Source organism: Hemitrygon akajei, chromosome 4 (genome assembly GCF_048418815.1).
Source record: "Hemitrygon akajei chromosome 4, sHemAka1.3, whole genome shotgun sequence".
Lineage (NCBI taxonomy): Eukaryota > Metazoa > Chordata > Chondrichthyes > Myliobatiformes > Dasyatidae > Hemitrygon > Hemitrygon akajei.
The window spans coordinates 153,496,264-153,512,481 of record NC_133127.1 but is presented as its reverse complement, the minus strand read 5'-3'; the positions used below and the strand labels follow the sequence as shown (position 1 = coordinate 153,512,481).

General features: G+C 41.3%; 1 protein-coding gene across 1 annotated transcript in view; it reads left to right on the top strand.

Moving 5' to 3' along the window:
• Positions 1-2,799: 2,799 nt before the first annotated feature.
• Positions 2,800-16,218, top strand: part of LOC140726810 (uncharacterized) — a 29,366-nt gene continuing 15,947 nt past the window's right edge. The window contains exons 1-2 of the mRNA XM_073043658.1: positions 2,800-2,992; positions 5,097-5,254. Of these exons, the coding sequence (XP_072899759.1) occupies positions 2,859-2,992; positions 5,097-5,254 (292 nt within the window). The 5' untranslated portion in view covers positions 2,800-2,858. The remainder of the gene's footprint in view (positions 2,993-5,096; positions 5,255-16,218) is intronic.

Below are 16,218 nucleotides of genomic sequence, written 5' to 3'. Positions count from 1 at the left end.
ATACAATAGATAGATAGATAGATAGATACTTTATTCATCCCCATGGGGAAATTCAACATTTTTTTCCAATGTCCCATACACTTGTTGTAGCAAAAACTCATTACATACAATACTTAACTCAGTAATAATATGATATGCATCTAAATCACTAACTCAAAAAGCATTAATAATAGCTTTAAAAAAAAAAAAAAAAAGTTCTTAAGTCCTGGCAGTTGAATTGTAAAGCCTAATGGCATTGGGGAGTATTGACCTCTTCATCCTGTCTGAGGAGCATTGCATCGACAGTAACCTGTCGCTGAAACTGCTTCTCTGTCTCTGGATGGTGCTATGTAGAGGATGTTCAGGGTTTTCCATAATTGACCGTAGCCTACTCAGCGCCCTTCGCTCAGCTACCGATGTTAAACTCTCCAGTACTTTGCCCACGACAGAGCCCGCCTTCCTTATCAGCTTATTAAGACTTATTAATATGTACAGAGATAAAACTACATGATTAAACCTACTTTATTGCAAAGAAATACTATAATTTTCTCAAGTGTGGGGAACTTGGTTTCCTTCAAAAGATGGAAACAGTGGTAGTGAAGAAAGCTACACTGCAGCATAGGTTCAGAAGGGACGAGGAAGAAGTGGCTTTGAAGTTCCAAAGCAGGAATCAAGATCTGGGAGTCTGGATATTGAGCTGCATAATGTTGATGTCCTCAGACACACAGGACTTGCAGGTTTGCTTCAGTTTTGCATGAAGCTTGATGGAGATGAGGTGTAGCATTGTAGCAAAAAAAGTAAAACACTGGGCAATGATACATGAGATCAGTCTGCACTAAGACGAAGTCTATTGTAAATCTGTCTATCACCCAATCCACTTTCTCAATTCATCATCTTAGTCCAAAACAATGATGACTGTAGAAGCATTACCTAAGTAAATCAATTCTAAAAAGACCCCACAAAATTAGTGCTTCTCTTACAGTGCCTCACAGATAATCGGATGATTCCCAACCAGTAGGAGCTAACACAGAATGTGTACAATGAATGAACTGGCTGTAAGCTCATGGATGCCAACTACAGTGTAAAGATTCTATTCATATCTAGCCAAAAGCACTAGGAATGGTCTGAGGAGCAAGACCAGAGAGTCCAGCTGTTGTTTAGCCATCACAGCAAGGCATTCTTGAATTGGAAATTCTGTCATCCTAAAGGGACAAGCAACAACTCTAGACAAGTGAAGGTTAAGTCTCAACAGGGAACAATGATGAACAGATGATGGGGTACAGAAATAAAACTAAAAGGGATCCCAACAAGTTGCTAGATTCAGTGTTGTCAAGACCACCTGTGGCCCAAACATCCAAGGGCCCATCCCACTGAGAGCAAAGAACAGAGGTGAACTTCTCAGGATCAGAGAAGCAATCAGCATCCACTGGAAGGAACACTTCAGAAAACTTAGCAAATGCACTTCTATAAACACAAGCGATGCTGGAAATCCAGAGCAACACACACACAAAATGCTGGAGGAACTCAGCAGTTCGGGTGCCTCTATGGAAGTGAATAAACAGTTGACATTTTGGGCTGAGACCTTTCAGGACCCAAAATATAGGGTCCTGAAGGATCTCAGCTGAAAGCATAGACTGTTAATCGTTTCCATAGAGGCATCCTTGATACCTTCCATCCTTGATGTAGGTGCTGTTACCTGAATCCCAGAGCAAATTGTCCACCTCAATCTCATTCTCGTCCTCAACTGATGGGCTTTGTGAGTAGACAGCTTCCCTGCTAAAGTTTCAAATCATGGCAGAACTACTCAGATTGAAAATCTGATCTCCAGTCTCTGGCAATATATCAAGATATTTAGGAATGCTGTAATCATGACTATTTTCAAGAAAGGAGACTATGGTAACTTCAGAGAAATCTCATGCTGATGGCTGAAAGAAAGCCGTGCTTCCCAGTGGGAGAAAACCTGTTCCCTCACTGTCACTGTGGATGCCATCGACGTACAACAATGGTTTTCAAAGGGAGAGTTGTTGCCTTTTGTTTTGAGTTATGGGTCACCAAAAGGAATCAGTTAAGAGTTAATCATGTGAGTCCAAGGAGTGTAGAGGCTTGATGGAAGAGAAGAACTTCGGGATAGCACGGGAGCGAGAAGCCCAAAGAGCTCGGGAGAAAGGTGGGAAAGAGGCCAAAAGAAAGGGTGGTTCCTCAGATTGGCGACTGATCATCCTGCCTCCGCCCTTGTTACTCTAAACTCGCCTATGCTAGCGGCGTTTATCAGTAGATGAAATATCTTCCTATGATGTGCCTTTTAGAGTTTAACTATAGTGTTTAATTGCACTTGCAATCAGAGTTTTGGTTACATGGAAATTGCTAATTGAGTAAGCAGTTTTGATTAAATTGGTTACCTAGATAATTTTTTAAAACTACTGACCTGGAGGCTCACTGGATGTAATCAACACCATGAGCCATGCGAGAAGCGGCATCAGCCACTCTGAAAGGACTGTAGTCCTTGAAACAGGGATGAACTGTGGAATGTGGAATCCCCCCACCGCTTGTGGTTGACCACAGAAAGTCGGCCCCACCTATCTCTGACACGTCCACCGCCGCCTTGTGTGCGCGTCTACTTTCAGAAGTTTACTTTTTTTTGTTAATTCAACAGGACTTAAAGTTCGTATTATTTAACTATCCACTGACTAAAGTTCCCGAAAGAAAGCCACGCTGTGAAGATGAGTGCATTGATAGGTGAACGCCCAGGTCAGTCCTCCTGCGTTTCCATGGTAATGGCGCCGACCCGCCCCAAGTCTCTGGCGCAAAGGTGATCGCGTCATTCAGGCTAACTATGCCCTGGAGTGTTTCCGTGAGCGTTTCCCAGACACGGCTCTACGATGTTTAAACGGTGGACGTCCAAGTCGAAGAATTCGGTGGATCTGAGTTTTCTGAGCCATGAAGAAGCGACCGCGATCCTGGGCGTGTTGGAGCGGGATAAGGAGGTTCAGCGGATGAATGCCGAGAGGCTTAAGTATGTAATGCCTCTGGTGCCAGGGTTCCGATACTGGCGCCTGAGACTTCAGAGTTGTTCCACTGTTTGTTTAAAAGTATTTCGCTCTGCGTATCAAGTTAATTAAATATTCCTTGCAAACTGTGAGGATTGAATTAATACAATGATACAGTAATCGTTTTAGCGTAAAAAGGACATTTAAATGTCTCATTAAGAACTTTTTAAAAGCTATTATTAATGCTTTTTGAGATAGTGATTTAGATGCATGTCATATTTTTTACTGAGTTAAGTATTGTATGTAATTAGTTTTGCTACAACAAGTGTATGGGACATTGGAAAAAAAGTTGAATTTCCCCATGGGGATGAATAAAGTATCTATCTATCTATCTATTTCGAAAATGTGTATTTCCCCCATTGCGACGTATGAAATGTGATAAGTGCAATTACTTTATTTTCATATATAATCTGTAACAATTCAAACTAAACTGATTGCAACGGAGCACGTTCCATTTGAGGGACAGCGTCAAAATAGTGCTAGATCAATATGTAACAAGAAGCTGGGAACAAGCTGTTTAATAAGAGTTCACAAACCATCCTTGTTGCCATTAGATGTGTTTGCTCCAGATTTATTTTTGAACCAAGTTTATAAAGGAAATCATATTTTTTGAGGCAAATAAACAACGATTATTGCAGTCTTGGGTAATGTCGCCAATGCCGGGATTTTGAGTTTGAATTACTAAATGTGCGTGTAAAACGAACACTCTAAGAGCCAGTCCCTGCATACCTCTCAGGTGAATTATGCCTGCCGACACGAAGCAAATCTCTACATCCAGAATTGCAGCAGTTAAATGTTCCCAGTAAGCTGAAAAAGGAATTCGCCCGCCTATGTATTTTCCAGCCAGTTTCCCGAATACAAGTTCTGCAATTTAAAGACATGATGGAATAAAATGTTATACAGGCAACAATGATGTCGGATGCAAACTATAAACTTTTGCTGATGCTTCGGCACTACTGCCTGCATGCAAATCGAAAGAAAATTTCCCGAGTATAACTGAATATGTTTCACAACTCGGTGACTCAGAGGGAGTCACTGTGAAATGGTATTGTCTGTTTAGAGGTCGGGGAATGACAGCCCATGTCGCTGCGGGCATTGTTTATATTTTTTTTGCAACCAGAAGTACTGATCCAAACTATTCTATTTGATGAGCCAAAGATTTTCGGTCGGACACAGTTGCTGCGGTTTCTGATACGAGTCGGAAACCGGCTGCCATTGACGCAACTATTAATAAAATCCAATGTAAGAAACCAATGAGATTTATTAGTCTGCGAGTCTTCTTGGCAGTGTTTTTAATGAACACCCTCAAATATTCAATAGTCTTAAGCCAATAATTCCAACGTAGGCTGATAAGGCCAACTCACCTTCATTTTGCAATGTTATTGAAACATTTTCAGTATAAACATCTAAGCATGGAACAAGAAAACAATGTTTTGCTGTTGGAAATTTGAATGTTATTTTTAGATTTTCTTTAATTTGAAAGGAAAGCTTTCTGTCTTTAAAATTTATTTTAAATTGAAAAGAAACATGGTAGTACAACTTTCCAAAACGAATTGTACTGAGTACATTGGAAAATAATCCAACATTTTAACTGTTTAATAGGATGATTGCCATTGATGTGCAATAATCTCTGTTAGGAAAGACGCCGTGGCATTAATCGGCCCTGTAACTTTCCCAGGCAGGGAAAGAATCGTTCAAAGCTTTGTTAGTGAATCTCTTCAAGTTTGTGCTGCTCCGGGATAGCTCATTTAATAAGGTCCTTGATGGGCAGCTTATTGGTGAAAGATAAGATTCTGAGAAAAACTGCTCCTCCCTTTATCTTCACAAAGAGTACCGGTAGTTAAGTCACTAAAGATCTAAGATAAAAGTTTCCCCAAATAACCTGACTGTCAGATTTAATGAAATGGAGCTGGACTGGGCAGAAATGCTGTGATTGCAAACAAAGAATTATTGAGTCAAATATTGATTATAAGATGAATGATAGAAACTGTTTTGGAAAGACTACGTAGCATAAATGGAAGTGTCAATTCTGTTTCCCTGAATTACTAATGATAATTATTTCAATTTTAGAGAAATCAAGAAGAATAATACCAACAATTTGCGGTTGAAAGGAGTAACTGGCCAATGGTTTGAAGAAATAAGAAAAGCAAAATTCAAAGATCAGACTGAGTTAAGCAAGCTACTTAAAGTGCCGCCTGCAAGGAGCTTTAGAAAGAAAGGCCAAACTGGTAAATAATTTTTTTAAAAACATGTTTATTGCTGAAAACTGTTAGAAAATAATGATGATTTTGGTTTGGTTTATTATTGTCACATGTACTGAGAATCAGTGGGAAAACATTTCATGTACACCATTCATAGAGATCATATTACACAGCGCATTGCGGTAGGAAAAAATAAAACAGTAACAGAATGCAGAATAAGTGCAAAAGCTACAGGAAGTGCAATGCATGTAAAATGTGAAATACAAGATCACAATCAGGTAGATTGTGAGGTCAAGAGTTTATATTATTGTACAAGAGATCCGTTCAGGAGCCCGATGACAGTGGGATAAATGCTGCCTTGAGCCTGGTGGTATATGCATTCAGACTTTTGTATATTCTACTCAATGGAAGAGGGAGTATAAAGGGTGGATGCTGCCTGCCTTACCAAGGCAGCGCGAAGTATAATGTAAGCAGCCATTTTGCTTTTTTGTGAGTAGTCATGTATGTAGTTTTCAACCTTTAATGGAGGTTTGGGCTCCAGCACAAACTCCATGCTACAGTTACAGACTCCATTACTTCCTTCACGGCTGTCATGAACATGGGGTTCACACATTTGGTTTTGTATTGATTGTATGTTGAATTTTGGACTTGCGTGTCTGTGTCATCACAGACAGAATTGTTGGAATTAAGCTAAGGCTCAGGTCAGCTGCTGCTGAAACTTCTCTTGAGCCTTTCTTAAACTGTTTGGCCTCCCAGTTTGTGTCCTCCCAAATCTCTGCTGGCCCAGTGGGCTAAACATTCTCATGTTTGTTTTAATCCCTCAATAATCACACCCGATTTATCTCTGTAATTTCCTCCTGTTCCATAACTCTTTGTGATATTGGCAGTCCCACAATTCTAGTATCTTACTCATCCATTTCCTGAATTTACTCCATCGTTGGAAACTGTACCTTCCATGATCAAAGTTCTAAACTCCTGGAATTCTCACCTTAAAATCCTCCCTTCTCCCTGAAAACTTTTTGACCAAGCTTTTTGCATTTCTTCTGTTTAACAATAATTATTAACTTCTTAAAGTATGTTCTGTCACGTACCCCGTGACCGGGTTAAGGAACCAGCAGAAATGGAAAACACTTTGGAGTCTGGTATTACTAGTAACTAATAGTGCTTATTAGTAAACTACACAATACAGTACTATAGAATGCAAATATATAGATAGATTGATAGATACTTTATTCATCCCCATGGGGAAATTCAACTTTTTTTCCAATGTCCCATACACTTGTTGTAGCAAAACTAATTACATACAATACTTAACTCAGTAAAAAATATGATATACATCTAAATCACTATCTCAAAAAGCATTAATAATAGCTTTTAAAAAGTTCTTAAGTCCTGGCGGTAGAATTGTAAAGCCTAATGGCATTGGGGAGTATTGACCTCTTCGTCCTGTCTGAGGAGCATTGCATCGATAGTAACCTGTCGCTGAAACTGCTTCTCTGTCTCTGGATGGTGCTATGTAGAGGATGTTCAGAGTTATCCATAATTGACCGTAGCCTACTCAGCGCCCTTCGCTCAGCTACCGATGTTAAACTCTCCAGTACTTTGCCCACGACAGAGCCCGCCTTCCTTACCAGTTTATTAAGACGTGAGGCGTCCCTCTTCTTAATGCTTCCTCCCCAACACGCCACCACAAAGAAGAGGGCGCTCTCCACAACTGACCTATAGAACATCTTCAGCATCTCACTACAGACATTGAATGATGCCAACCTTCTAAGGAAGTACAGTCGACTCTGTGCCTTCCTGCACAAGGCATCTGTGTTGGCAGTCCAGTCTAGCTTCTCGTCTAACTGTACTCCCAGATACTTGTAGGTCTTAACCTGCTCCACACATTCTCCATTAATGATCACTGGCTCCATATGAGGCCTAGATCTCCTAAAGATCTATGGAACAGGTTAGCAATAATATATAGATATATATACAAAAGTGTGGAAATAGGAACCAAAACCAGGCTCTTTCAAACCTAGGGGTAAATGGATACAGTCTTACGATATGATGATGAGTTCAGTTCAGTTCAGGCCAAGGTAGTTATTTGAGTAACTTTGGGGAGAGAGAGAGAGAGAGAGATGATGAGAGGTGATACCGTTGCCGTTGATCTTCCCGTTGTCTTCCGAAGTCCTGTTGTGGTCACCGACTATAACCATAATGCATACGACTGTTCTTCAGTGGTGGAGCTATCACCCAGGCAAGGGAGGACACACAAATAGTTCCCCACCGGTCGCACCTTTTCACACTGTGAGCCACTGATCGATTTCCCCGAATCGATCCTTCAAAAACCCCACCTTCATGTGGGTACACAAAGCTCTCATTCAGTGTCCTGTGGTGTGTCTGTCTGTGTCCCAGCAGACCTGCTTTTTATCACCATATGCTGGACACCTCCCCCCCCCCCTCTCAATAGTAACACAGTTCCTAGGGTCAATTCTGGACCCCGTTTCAAACTCAGTTTGCCCATCACAGTTCCTACAGAGTGAAAATGGTTATTGCAAGTTGTTCAGAGAAGCAGGTGTCACTTTCACTAAAACCAAAATATGTGAAGGAATTATTACATCTAAACTTGGGCTTCATACATTTCTCTGCAACTGGATCTTTGACTTCCATCATCTGGAAACCACAGTCAGTACTATCAACACAGGCCCACTTCATGGATGCATGCTTAGCCCACTGCACTCCTCTCACTACACTCGTAACTGTGGCTAAATGTGCCTCAAATACCATCTGTAGATTAACCAATGTTACCACCGTTGTTGGCAGAATCTCAGATAACAACAAGGAGGCGTACAGGAGCAAGATAGGTTGGTGGGTTGAGTGGGGTCACAACCACAACCTCACACAAAGTCAGCAAGACCAAGAAAATAGTTGTGGACTTCAGGGAGGGGAAGTCTGGAGAGCACACACCAGTCCTCATCGAGGTGTCAGCAGAGGAAAGGATGAGCTGCTTCACATTCCTGGGCATCCATTTGGGCCCAATTTGGGGATCCAACTTGGGCCCAACACTGACACAATATTAAAAAAAGTTCTGCTTTTTAGGTGTTTGAACAGATCTGCTATGGCACCAAAGATTCTTGCAAATTTCTGTAGATGTAAGGAGGAGAGTATTCTGACCTGCTGTATCATTGCCTGGTTAGGAGGCTCTAATGTTTAGGATCACAAGAGCTGCAGAGCGCTGTTGACTCAGCCAACTCCGTCATGGACGCAGCCCTCGCTACCATTGAAATGCTTTTAAGAGGCAGTGCCTTAAGAAGGCAGCATCCATCACTAAAGACCTTCACCCTCCGGGACATGCCCTTTTCTCGATACTATCATCAGGGAGGAAGTAAAGGAGCCTAGAGTCCCATGATTCCAAAACTGCTTCATCCCCTCCACCATCAGTTTTCTGAACAGTTCATGAATACTACATCATTATTCCTAATTTTTGCATTATTTAATTTGTAATATACATTCATTTTATGACTTTGCACTTTCCTGCTGTTTTAAAACAAATTTCATGTTAAATAAGACGGTGATAAATCTGATTCTGATAACATTTTTTAATGAAACATCCATAAGAAAATCAGGAAAGACTATTTCCTCAGTTCATGGTGGTTGTTACATTTAAAGGGGAGTATTGAAAATAGGTGTGTCGTGGCGACAGAAGAAATAGTTACTCAGATTCTTGGCCTCAGGAAAAGTTGAAGTTGAAATAAGTTAAGTCACTATATTTTTCATTGGAATTAATCATAAAGTTGTATAACATCTTATTTCCATGTACGGTATCTTAGCAGTAGCAAGGAAGTAAAAAAATGTCTTATCATTTGACCTTTAGAAGGTACATAACATTTATCACTAACAAAGTAACCGGGAACAATATTCACAGTATGGTTAAATATTAACAAAAGATTGTTCTCAGAATCAGAATCAAAATGCAGTTTATTATTACTGACGTTTGGATGTCACTAAATATTTTTGGCAGCAGTCCAGTGCAAGACATTAAAAAAAATTCTGTAAGTTATAATAAAGAATAAAATAGTACAAACGAGGAATGGTGAGGTAGTGATTGTGGTTTCCTGGACCTTTCAGAAATCTGATGCCAGAAGGGAAGAAGCTATTCCTAAAACATTGATTGAGCGTCTTCAGCTCCTGTGCCTCCTCCTGTGGCACTGTCTTTTGAAGCTGTCCTTAATAATAGGGAGGCTAGAGACTGTGGTGGAGCTGGCTGAGTCCACAACCCTCTACAGCTTTTTTCGATCTTGTGCATTGGAGCTTCCGTACAGGTAATGATGCAATCAGTCAGAATTCTCTCCACAGTATATTGATGAAATTTGCTTGAGTATTTGACACACTAAATCTCCTCAAACTCCTAATGAAGTATAGCTGCTGGTATGCTACCTTTGCAATTGCATCAGTACATTGAGGCCCAGGAAATTGAAGCTGCTCACCATTTTGACTGCTAACCCCTCTGATGAGGACTTGCTGTGTGTTCTCCGGACTTCCCCTTCCTGAAGTCTACAATCAATTCTTTGGTCATGTTGACATTGAGTATGAGGTTGTTGTTGCAACGCTACTCAATCAGTGGATCTATCTCATTCCTTTGTGAAAGGGGGAGAGTGAAGTTGAAGCCAAGATCAGATTGGCCATGATCTTATTGAATAGCAAAGCAAACTTAGCCAAATGGCTTACTTCATGCCCAACCCCAAACCAACCTTTTTTAATATTAAAAACTATGCATTTGTGTAGCACCTTTTCAACATAAAAGGTTTCCTGAGATGCTTCACAGAAACTTTGTGAGACACACATTGATTCCAAACCAAAGAATGGTATCAGAATGAGTGACTGAAAGAGGTTCCAATAGGTCTTGTAGAAAGAACGGTAGTGGTGTGCTTTGAGGAAGTAATTCCTGAGGTAAGGCTTAGAATGCTGAGGATACACCACTCTTTTAAGCTGGTTTAAGATGGCACTGGTGAAAGGTAACAGTGCCTTACTGGCAGCAAACATAACTACTAACTACTTTAATCACTCTTTTTCTGGATAATAATCACTGTGGCCTGTAACTTCCCTTTTGGAGTTGAGTTTTTGAACCGCCTGTACGACCTGGCTTTGTTGCGATGTGAACTGAAGTCTAGAAGGTATAGTAGGGTGGTTGTGGCATGGTGTGTACAGGTGTATCGAAGTGGTGGGCCCAGGCCCAAGAGTGAGGAATGAGCCAATACTTGGCCTTTGCTGCAGCGACTTGGAGCCAATTTGAAGTAGCAGATTCAGGGTGTGATAGGGTCTGGATCCAAGAGGGAGGAAAGAGCTGATGAAAAGATCAGGGTATCAGAGCTCTTGGCAAGGGAAGGGCTGGTGTTCAGCTTGCTGCTCAGTGAGGTTTACTTGTCTCTGCACTGAACTGAGACTGTCGCCTGCAACTAATGGGCTCCTGGACCTGCCACAGTGATGACTGGCTTCATGGCTGTGGACTCACTTTTATGAACTTTAGTTCTGAATGTTATTTTTTTTATTGTTTGCACAATGTGTGTGGGTTTTTTTGCTTGTCTGGTTAATAGTCTTTTATAATAAGTTCTATTTGGGGTTTTTTTGTGGCTGCCTGTAAGAAGACAAATCTCAAGGTTGTATACAGTCCAAAAACTTCAATAATAAATGTACTTTGGAAGTTTCAGAGATAAGTGTTCAAAAATGTAGGTAGAAGAATGCAGAATTTTTCGGGTGTAGGCTGGTGGACACAAAGGAATTTGGCAGTGAAGGAATTTCAACAATAAGATGACTTTAAATACTGCAAAATCAACAGTCAGTATTAGCTAATATTTCTAGAGCCCCAACAGGAATCAATGCTTGTATTATTATTATTATTATTATTATTATTTTCATCCTCATACTAGTTTCTACTTTTGTCCATCAAACAATGGGAAAGTCATTGTTATTTTCTTTGATTCCCTACCAGTCCTTCCTCTTTTTGGTCAGATGAATTTTATTGCATGGAACCCCAACACCCTTTCTAATCCCTATTCTAAGCTTTAATTCCAACACTGTTGGAATATTCATGACCCTCTGAAGGTTTCTGTTGATGAGACCATTTCAACATTTTTATTAAATCTTATTGAACTTGACTGTACCAATACTCTCCTGGCTGTTTCCCCAAATTCCATTCATTTGTTAAATATCTGCATAGTTAATGTCTAATATCTTTAATGTCTAAAATTAAATAATGCTACTGACTTTAACAAATTAATTTTAAAATGTAGGTTGTAATTGTAAATGTAGGTTGTAGTCTGTGTGGATTAGTGATAATATCTCCTCTTTGCTGACGATCAACACTGGCGCACCTCGGGTGTGTGCTTAGCCCACTGCTCTACTCTCTGTACACACGACTGTGTGGCTAGACATAGGTCAAACACCACCTACAAATTTGCTGATGATACAACCATTGTTGGTAGAATCTCAGGTGGTGACGAGAGGGTGTACAGGAGAGAGATATGCCAGCTAGTAGAGTGGTGCTGCAGCAACGACCTGGCACTCAACGTCAGTAAGACAAAAGAGCTGATTGTGGACTTCAGGAAGGGTAAGATGAAGGAACACATAGCAATCCTCATAGTGGGATCAGAAGTGGAGGGAGTGAGCAGCTTCAAGTTGCTGGGTGTCAAGATCTCCTGAGGATCTAACCTGGTCCCAACAATATTGATGTGGTCATAAAGAAGGCAAGATAGTGGCTATACTTTATTAGGAGTTTGAAGCAAATTGGCATGTCAACAAATAAGCTCAAAAGCTTTCATAGTTGTACTGTGGAGAGCATTCTGACAGGCTGCATCACTGTCTGGTATAGAGGGGCTACTGCACAGGACTGAAAGAAGCTGCAGAAGGTTGTAAATCTGGTCAGCTCCATCTTGGGCACTAGACTACAAAGTACCCAGGACATCTTTAGGGAGCGGTGTCTCAGAAAGGCAGCGTCCATTATCAAGGACCTCCGGCACGCAGGGCATGCCCTTTTCTCACTGTTACCATCAGGTAGGAGGTACAGAAGCCTGAAGGCACACACTCAGCGATTCAGGAACAGCTTCTTCCCCTCTGCCATCCGATTCCTAAATGGACTTTGAAGCTTTGGACACTACCTCACTTTTTTAATACACAATATTTGTTTTTGCACATTTTTAATCATCTATTCAATGTACACAATTGATTTGTTTGTTTATTATGTTTTTTTAAATTTTTTCTCTCTCTGCTAGATTATGTACTGCACTGAACTGCTGCTGCTAAGTTAACAAATTTCACGTCACGTGCTGGTGATAATAAACCTGATTCTGATTTAATGGAGTTTCTCTCTAGATCAGGGGTTCCCAACCTTTTTTTGTGCCATGGACCAATAGAAATAAGCAAGGGGTCCAAGGGCCACAGGTAGGGAACCTCTGCTCCAGGTGGTTATTTGATCTTGTGCTGTGAAACAATTATGAGAACAGTTCTTTTCTTTTGACTAGTTGTGAAGCAGTGAAGTTCACCATTGAACTTGAACATAACAAATCTTCTGTAGAGAATTGTACTTGGTAGGTCAGCTATATACCGTGTCAGACGCCCGTCATTGTCTTGGCTTTGAGCAGCGTGGATTGGAGGTATTCCTATCATTGGGTGCACTCAGCCCATGCAGTTTTTTTTTTACACAGCACTGCTTAATCTGCATCAAGGTGATTTGCCTGATCCAGGTTAGCACTCATTTCCTACCCCACCAACTAAATCCAATCAAGAAAACAGCCTTTGCCAATTTCCTACCTATACAAGGCCAAAAGCACTTGCCCTTAAATCAGCTCCTGTCTGCACTTCCAGTGATTTCCCCCTCCCACCCCTGCAAGCTGCCAATGCAATCTCTTAACAAGCTGCCATTTGCAACCCCATGGCTTATCTTCCCCTCAGCTGACAATCATAGACTTTGACATGTTGATCACAGTAACTGACTTTTGCCCTGTTTTACCTTTCCCATCCCTTCCACCACACTTGCCCACTTTCCCACCACTGCACAGCCAAGGCCTTCTATCCCCTGCAGTGACCTCAGATGTACCTGCTTTCTGAAGTGTGTTCTACTCTGGTTGAGCCAAGAAGAAAGGGGCAAAATAATAGTGTAGTGATTAGTGCAGTAGCTTTACAGCCGATCGGGGTTCAATTCCTCCTGTCCATAAGGTACATTCTCCCTGTACCTATGTGGCTTTCCTCCACATTCCAGAGGTGTGTGGTTAGAGTTAGATGTGGGCGCCCAAAGTAGGGTGACACTTGTATGCTTCCCCTACGTAATCCTCACTGGTTTAATTTGATGCAAATAATGCATTTCACTCGATGTTTTGAGGTGTATGTGACAAATAAAGGTAATCTTTATCTAGGGCTCCCTGAGATTACTGCACGCCTCCCAGAGGGTCCAAGTGATCACCTTGTCAGGCCCTGGGGATTTATCCATCCAAACGCTTCCTTACCTGTGATCAGCATAGGGTTGAAGACCTCGCTGTTGCTTTGCCGCACTTCCATAGACTCTATGTCCATCTTCTGAGTAAATACAGATGCAAAAAAGATCCTTTTAAGATCTTCCCCATCCCTTTTGGCTTCACACATAGATTACTGTTCCGATTTTCCTGAGATCAAATCTGTCCCTTGCAATCCTTTTGCTTTTAGCATATCTGTAGAATCCCTTTAGGATTCTCCTTCACCTTTTCTGCTGGGGCAACCTCATGCCGCCTTTTAGCCTTCCTGATTTCTTAAGTGTTCTCTTGCATTTGTTGTACTCCATGAATACCTCATTTGTTTCTACCTGCCTATACCTGCTATGAACCTCCTTTCTTTTCCTAACCAGGATCTCAATATCTCTTGAAAACCAAGGTTTCCTAAACCTGTTATCTTTACTTTTTATTCTGACAGGCATGCATAAGCTACATACTCTCAAAATTTCACTTTTGAAAGCCTCCCACTTACCTAGTATACCTTTGCCAGAAAACAGCTTATCCCGATCCACACTTACCAGATCTGTTCCGAAGCCATCAAAATTGGCCTTTATCCAATTTAAAATCTCAACCTGTGGATTGGACGTATCTTTATTCCATATTTACTTTGAAACTAATGGCATTATGATCACTAGTTGCAAAGTATTCCCCTACACAAGCTACTGTCTCCTCCCCTGCCTCATTCCCTAACAGCTGATCAAATATGGCACTCTCTCGCTCTCTCTCACTGGGATTTCTGTGTGCTTATTAACAAAACTTTCCTGAACACATTTGACAAACTCTATCTCATCTAGTCCTTTTACAGTATGGGAGTCCTAGTCAATATGTTGAAAGTTCAAATCACCTACTATCACAAACTTGTGTTTCTCGCAACAGTCTGCGGTCTCTCTACAAATTTGTTCCTCTAAGTCCTGCGACTGATGGGCGGTCTATGATAATATACCAATAATGTGGTCACACCTTTCTTAATCCTCAGCTCCACCCATAAAGCCTTGCTCAGCAAGTTCTCCAGTCTATCCTGATTGAGCACTGCCGTGACATTTTCCCTGACTGATAACACCACCCCTCCTCCTTTTAATCCCTCCCATTCTGTCACATCCAAAACAACAGAATCCCGGAACATGAGCTACTAGTTCTGCACCTCCTGCAGCCGAGTCTCACTAATGGCTACAATATCATAATTCCACATGTTGATCCATGCCCTGAGCTCATCTGCCTTTCCTACAATACTTCTTGCATTGAAATGTATAGCTCAGGACATTAGTTACACCATGCTCAACCTTTTGATTCCTGACTTTGTCTGAGATCTTAAACTACATCTGTCTCCATAACCTCTCTACTATATTTCCCATCCCTTGCAACTCTATTTTAACACCCCCCCCCCCCCCCCCGCCCCATGCAGCGCTAACAAACCTTCATGCTAAGATTTTAGTCCTTCTCCAGTTCAGGTGCAAACTGTCTCTTCTGTATAGGTCTCACCTTCCCTGGAAAAGAGTGCAATGGTCTAAGAATCTGATGATCTCCCTCCTCCACCAACTCCTTAGTGGAGTATGATCTGTTAAACTGTATGATCTTCCTCTTTGTGGCCTCACTAGCAGATAGCACAGTGCATCTTTTCACCGTTTTAGTGGTTGTCTAAACTAGTTTAAGTTAGTCAGGCCTCATTTATTGCTGTTCCATCTCTCACCACTCTGCCATTTCCCAATTAGTAATCAAACCATTGCTGCTTCATCCAGTCAGATTGAATCCTGTATGAAAGGCGAGCAAAGTGAACAAAACAGCTACTCAGATGTTCTAGCCTGGAGACAACATCCGTAAGTGCTTCCCACTATAGAAAGTGAAGGCAAAATCGACAGGAGATAAAACAATTTGCAATAGAGAACAGAAGCTTGTGGTGTTACAGATTTTCAGAATGATCTCTAGTAATGAACAGTTTTGGCAGTGGAGATAAGGGTTTGACATCTCTTTGTGTTCCATCTAGTGAGTAATAAAATCAAGCATCTGGTTTAAATCTGCATCCCTGGACTTGAGGGAGAGAGATAAGGGGCACATCAGAAGAAATGGTCAAACTGAATGCAGGAAAGGTTTTATTAAAGACAATGGTGTGAAAGATGAGTGTGGATTGAGCAGATTGGTAGCTGCAGGAACGAGGGACAAAATAAACATTTATCCGTATAGAAGGCAATCTGTGGAGAATGATGCCAGCAATCGCATGAATTGCATTAATATTATTGGAGCAGCGCAGATGGCTGGTGTTGGTAGATGAGGGTTAAGATTTCAGTTGAAGATCATTGTCTCAAGCTGCCTTCTTTTAGAAGGAGGTTGTGCCATGTCCCTGTTGTTCACGAGGTTGCGAATGTCACTTGCAATTCTGAGTTGAAGATGGAGAACTTCCTATTTTGCTTAGTGTGGGAAGAGTAATATTTGTTTTCAATAATGTTTCAGGCACAGTTTTAATTGTCTTCAAGCACAGCTCTTCGTCTGCTG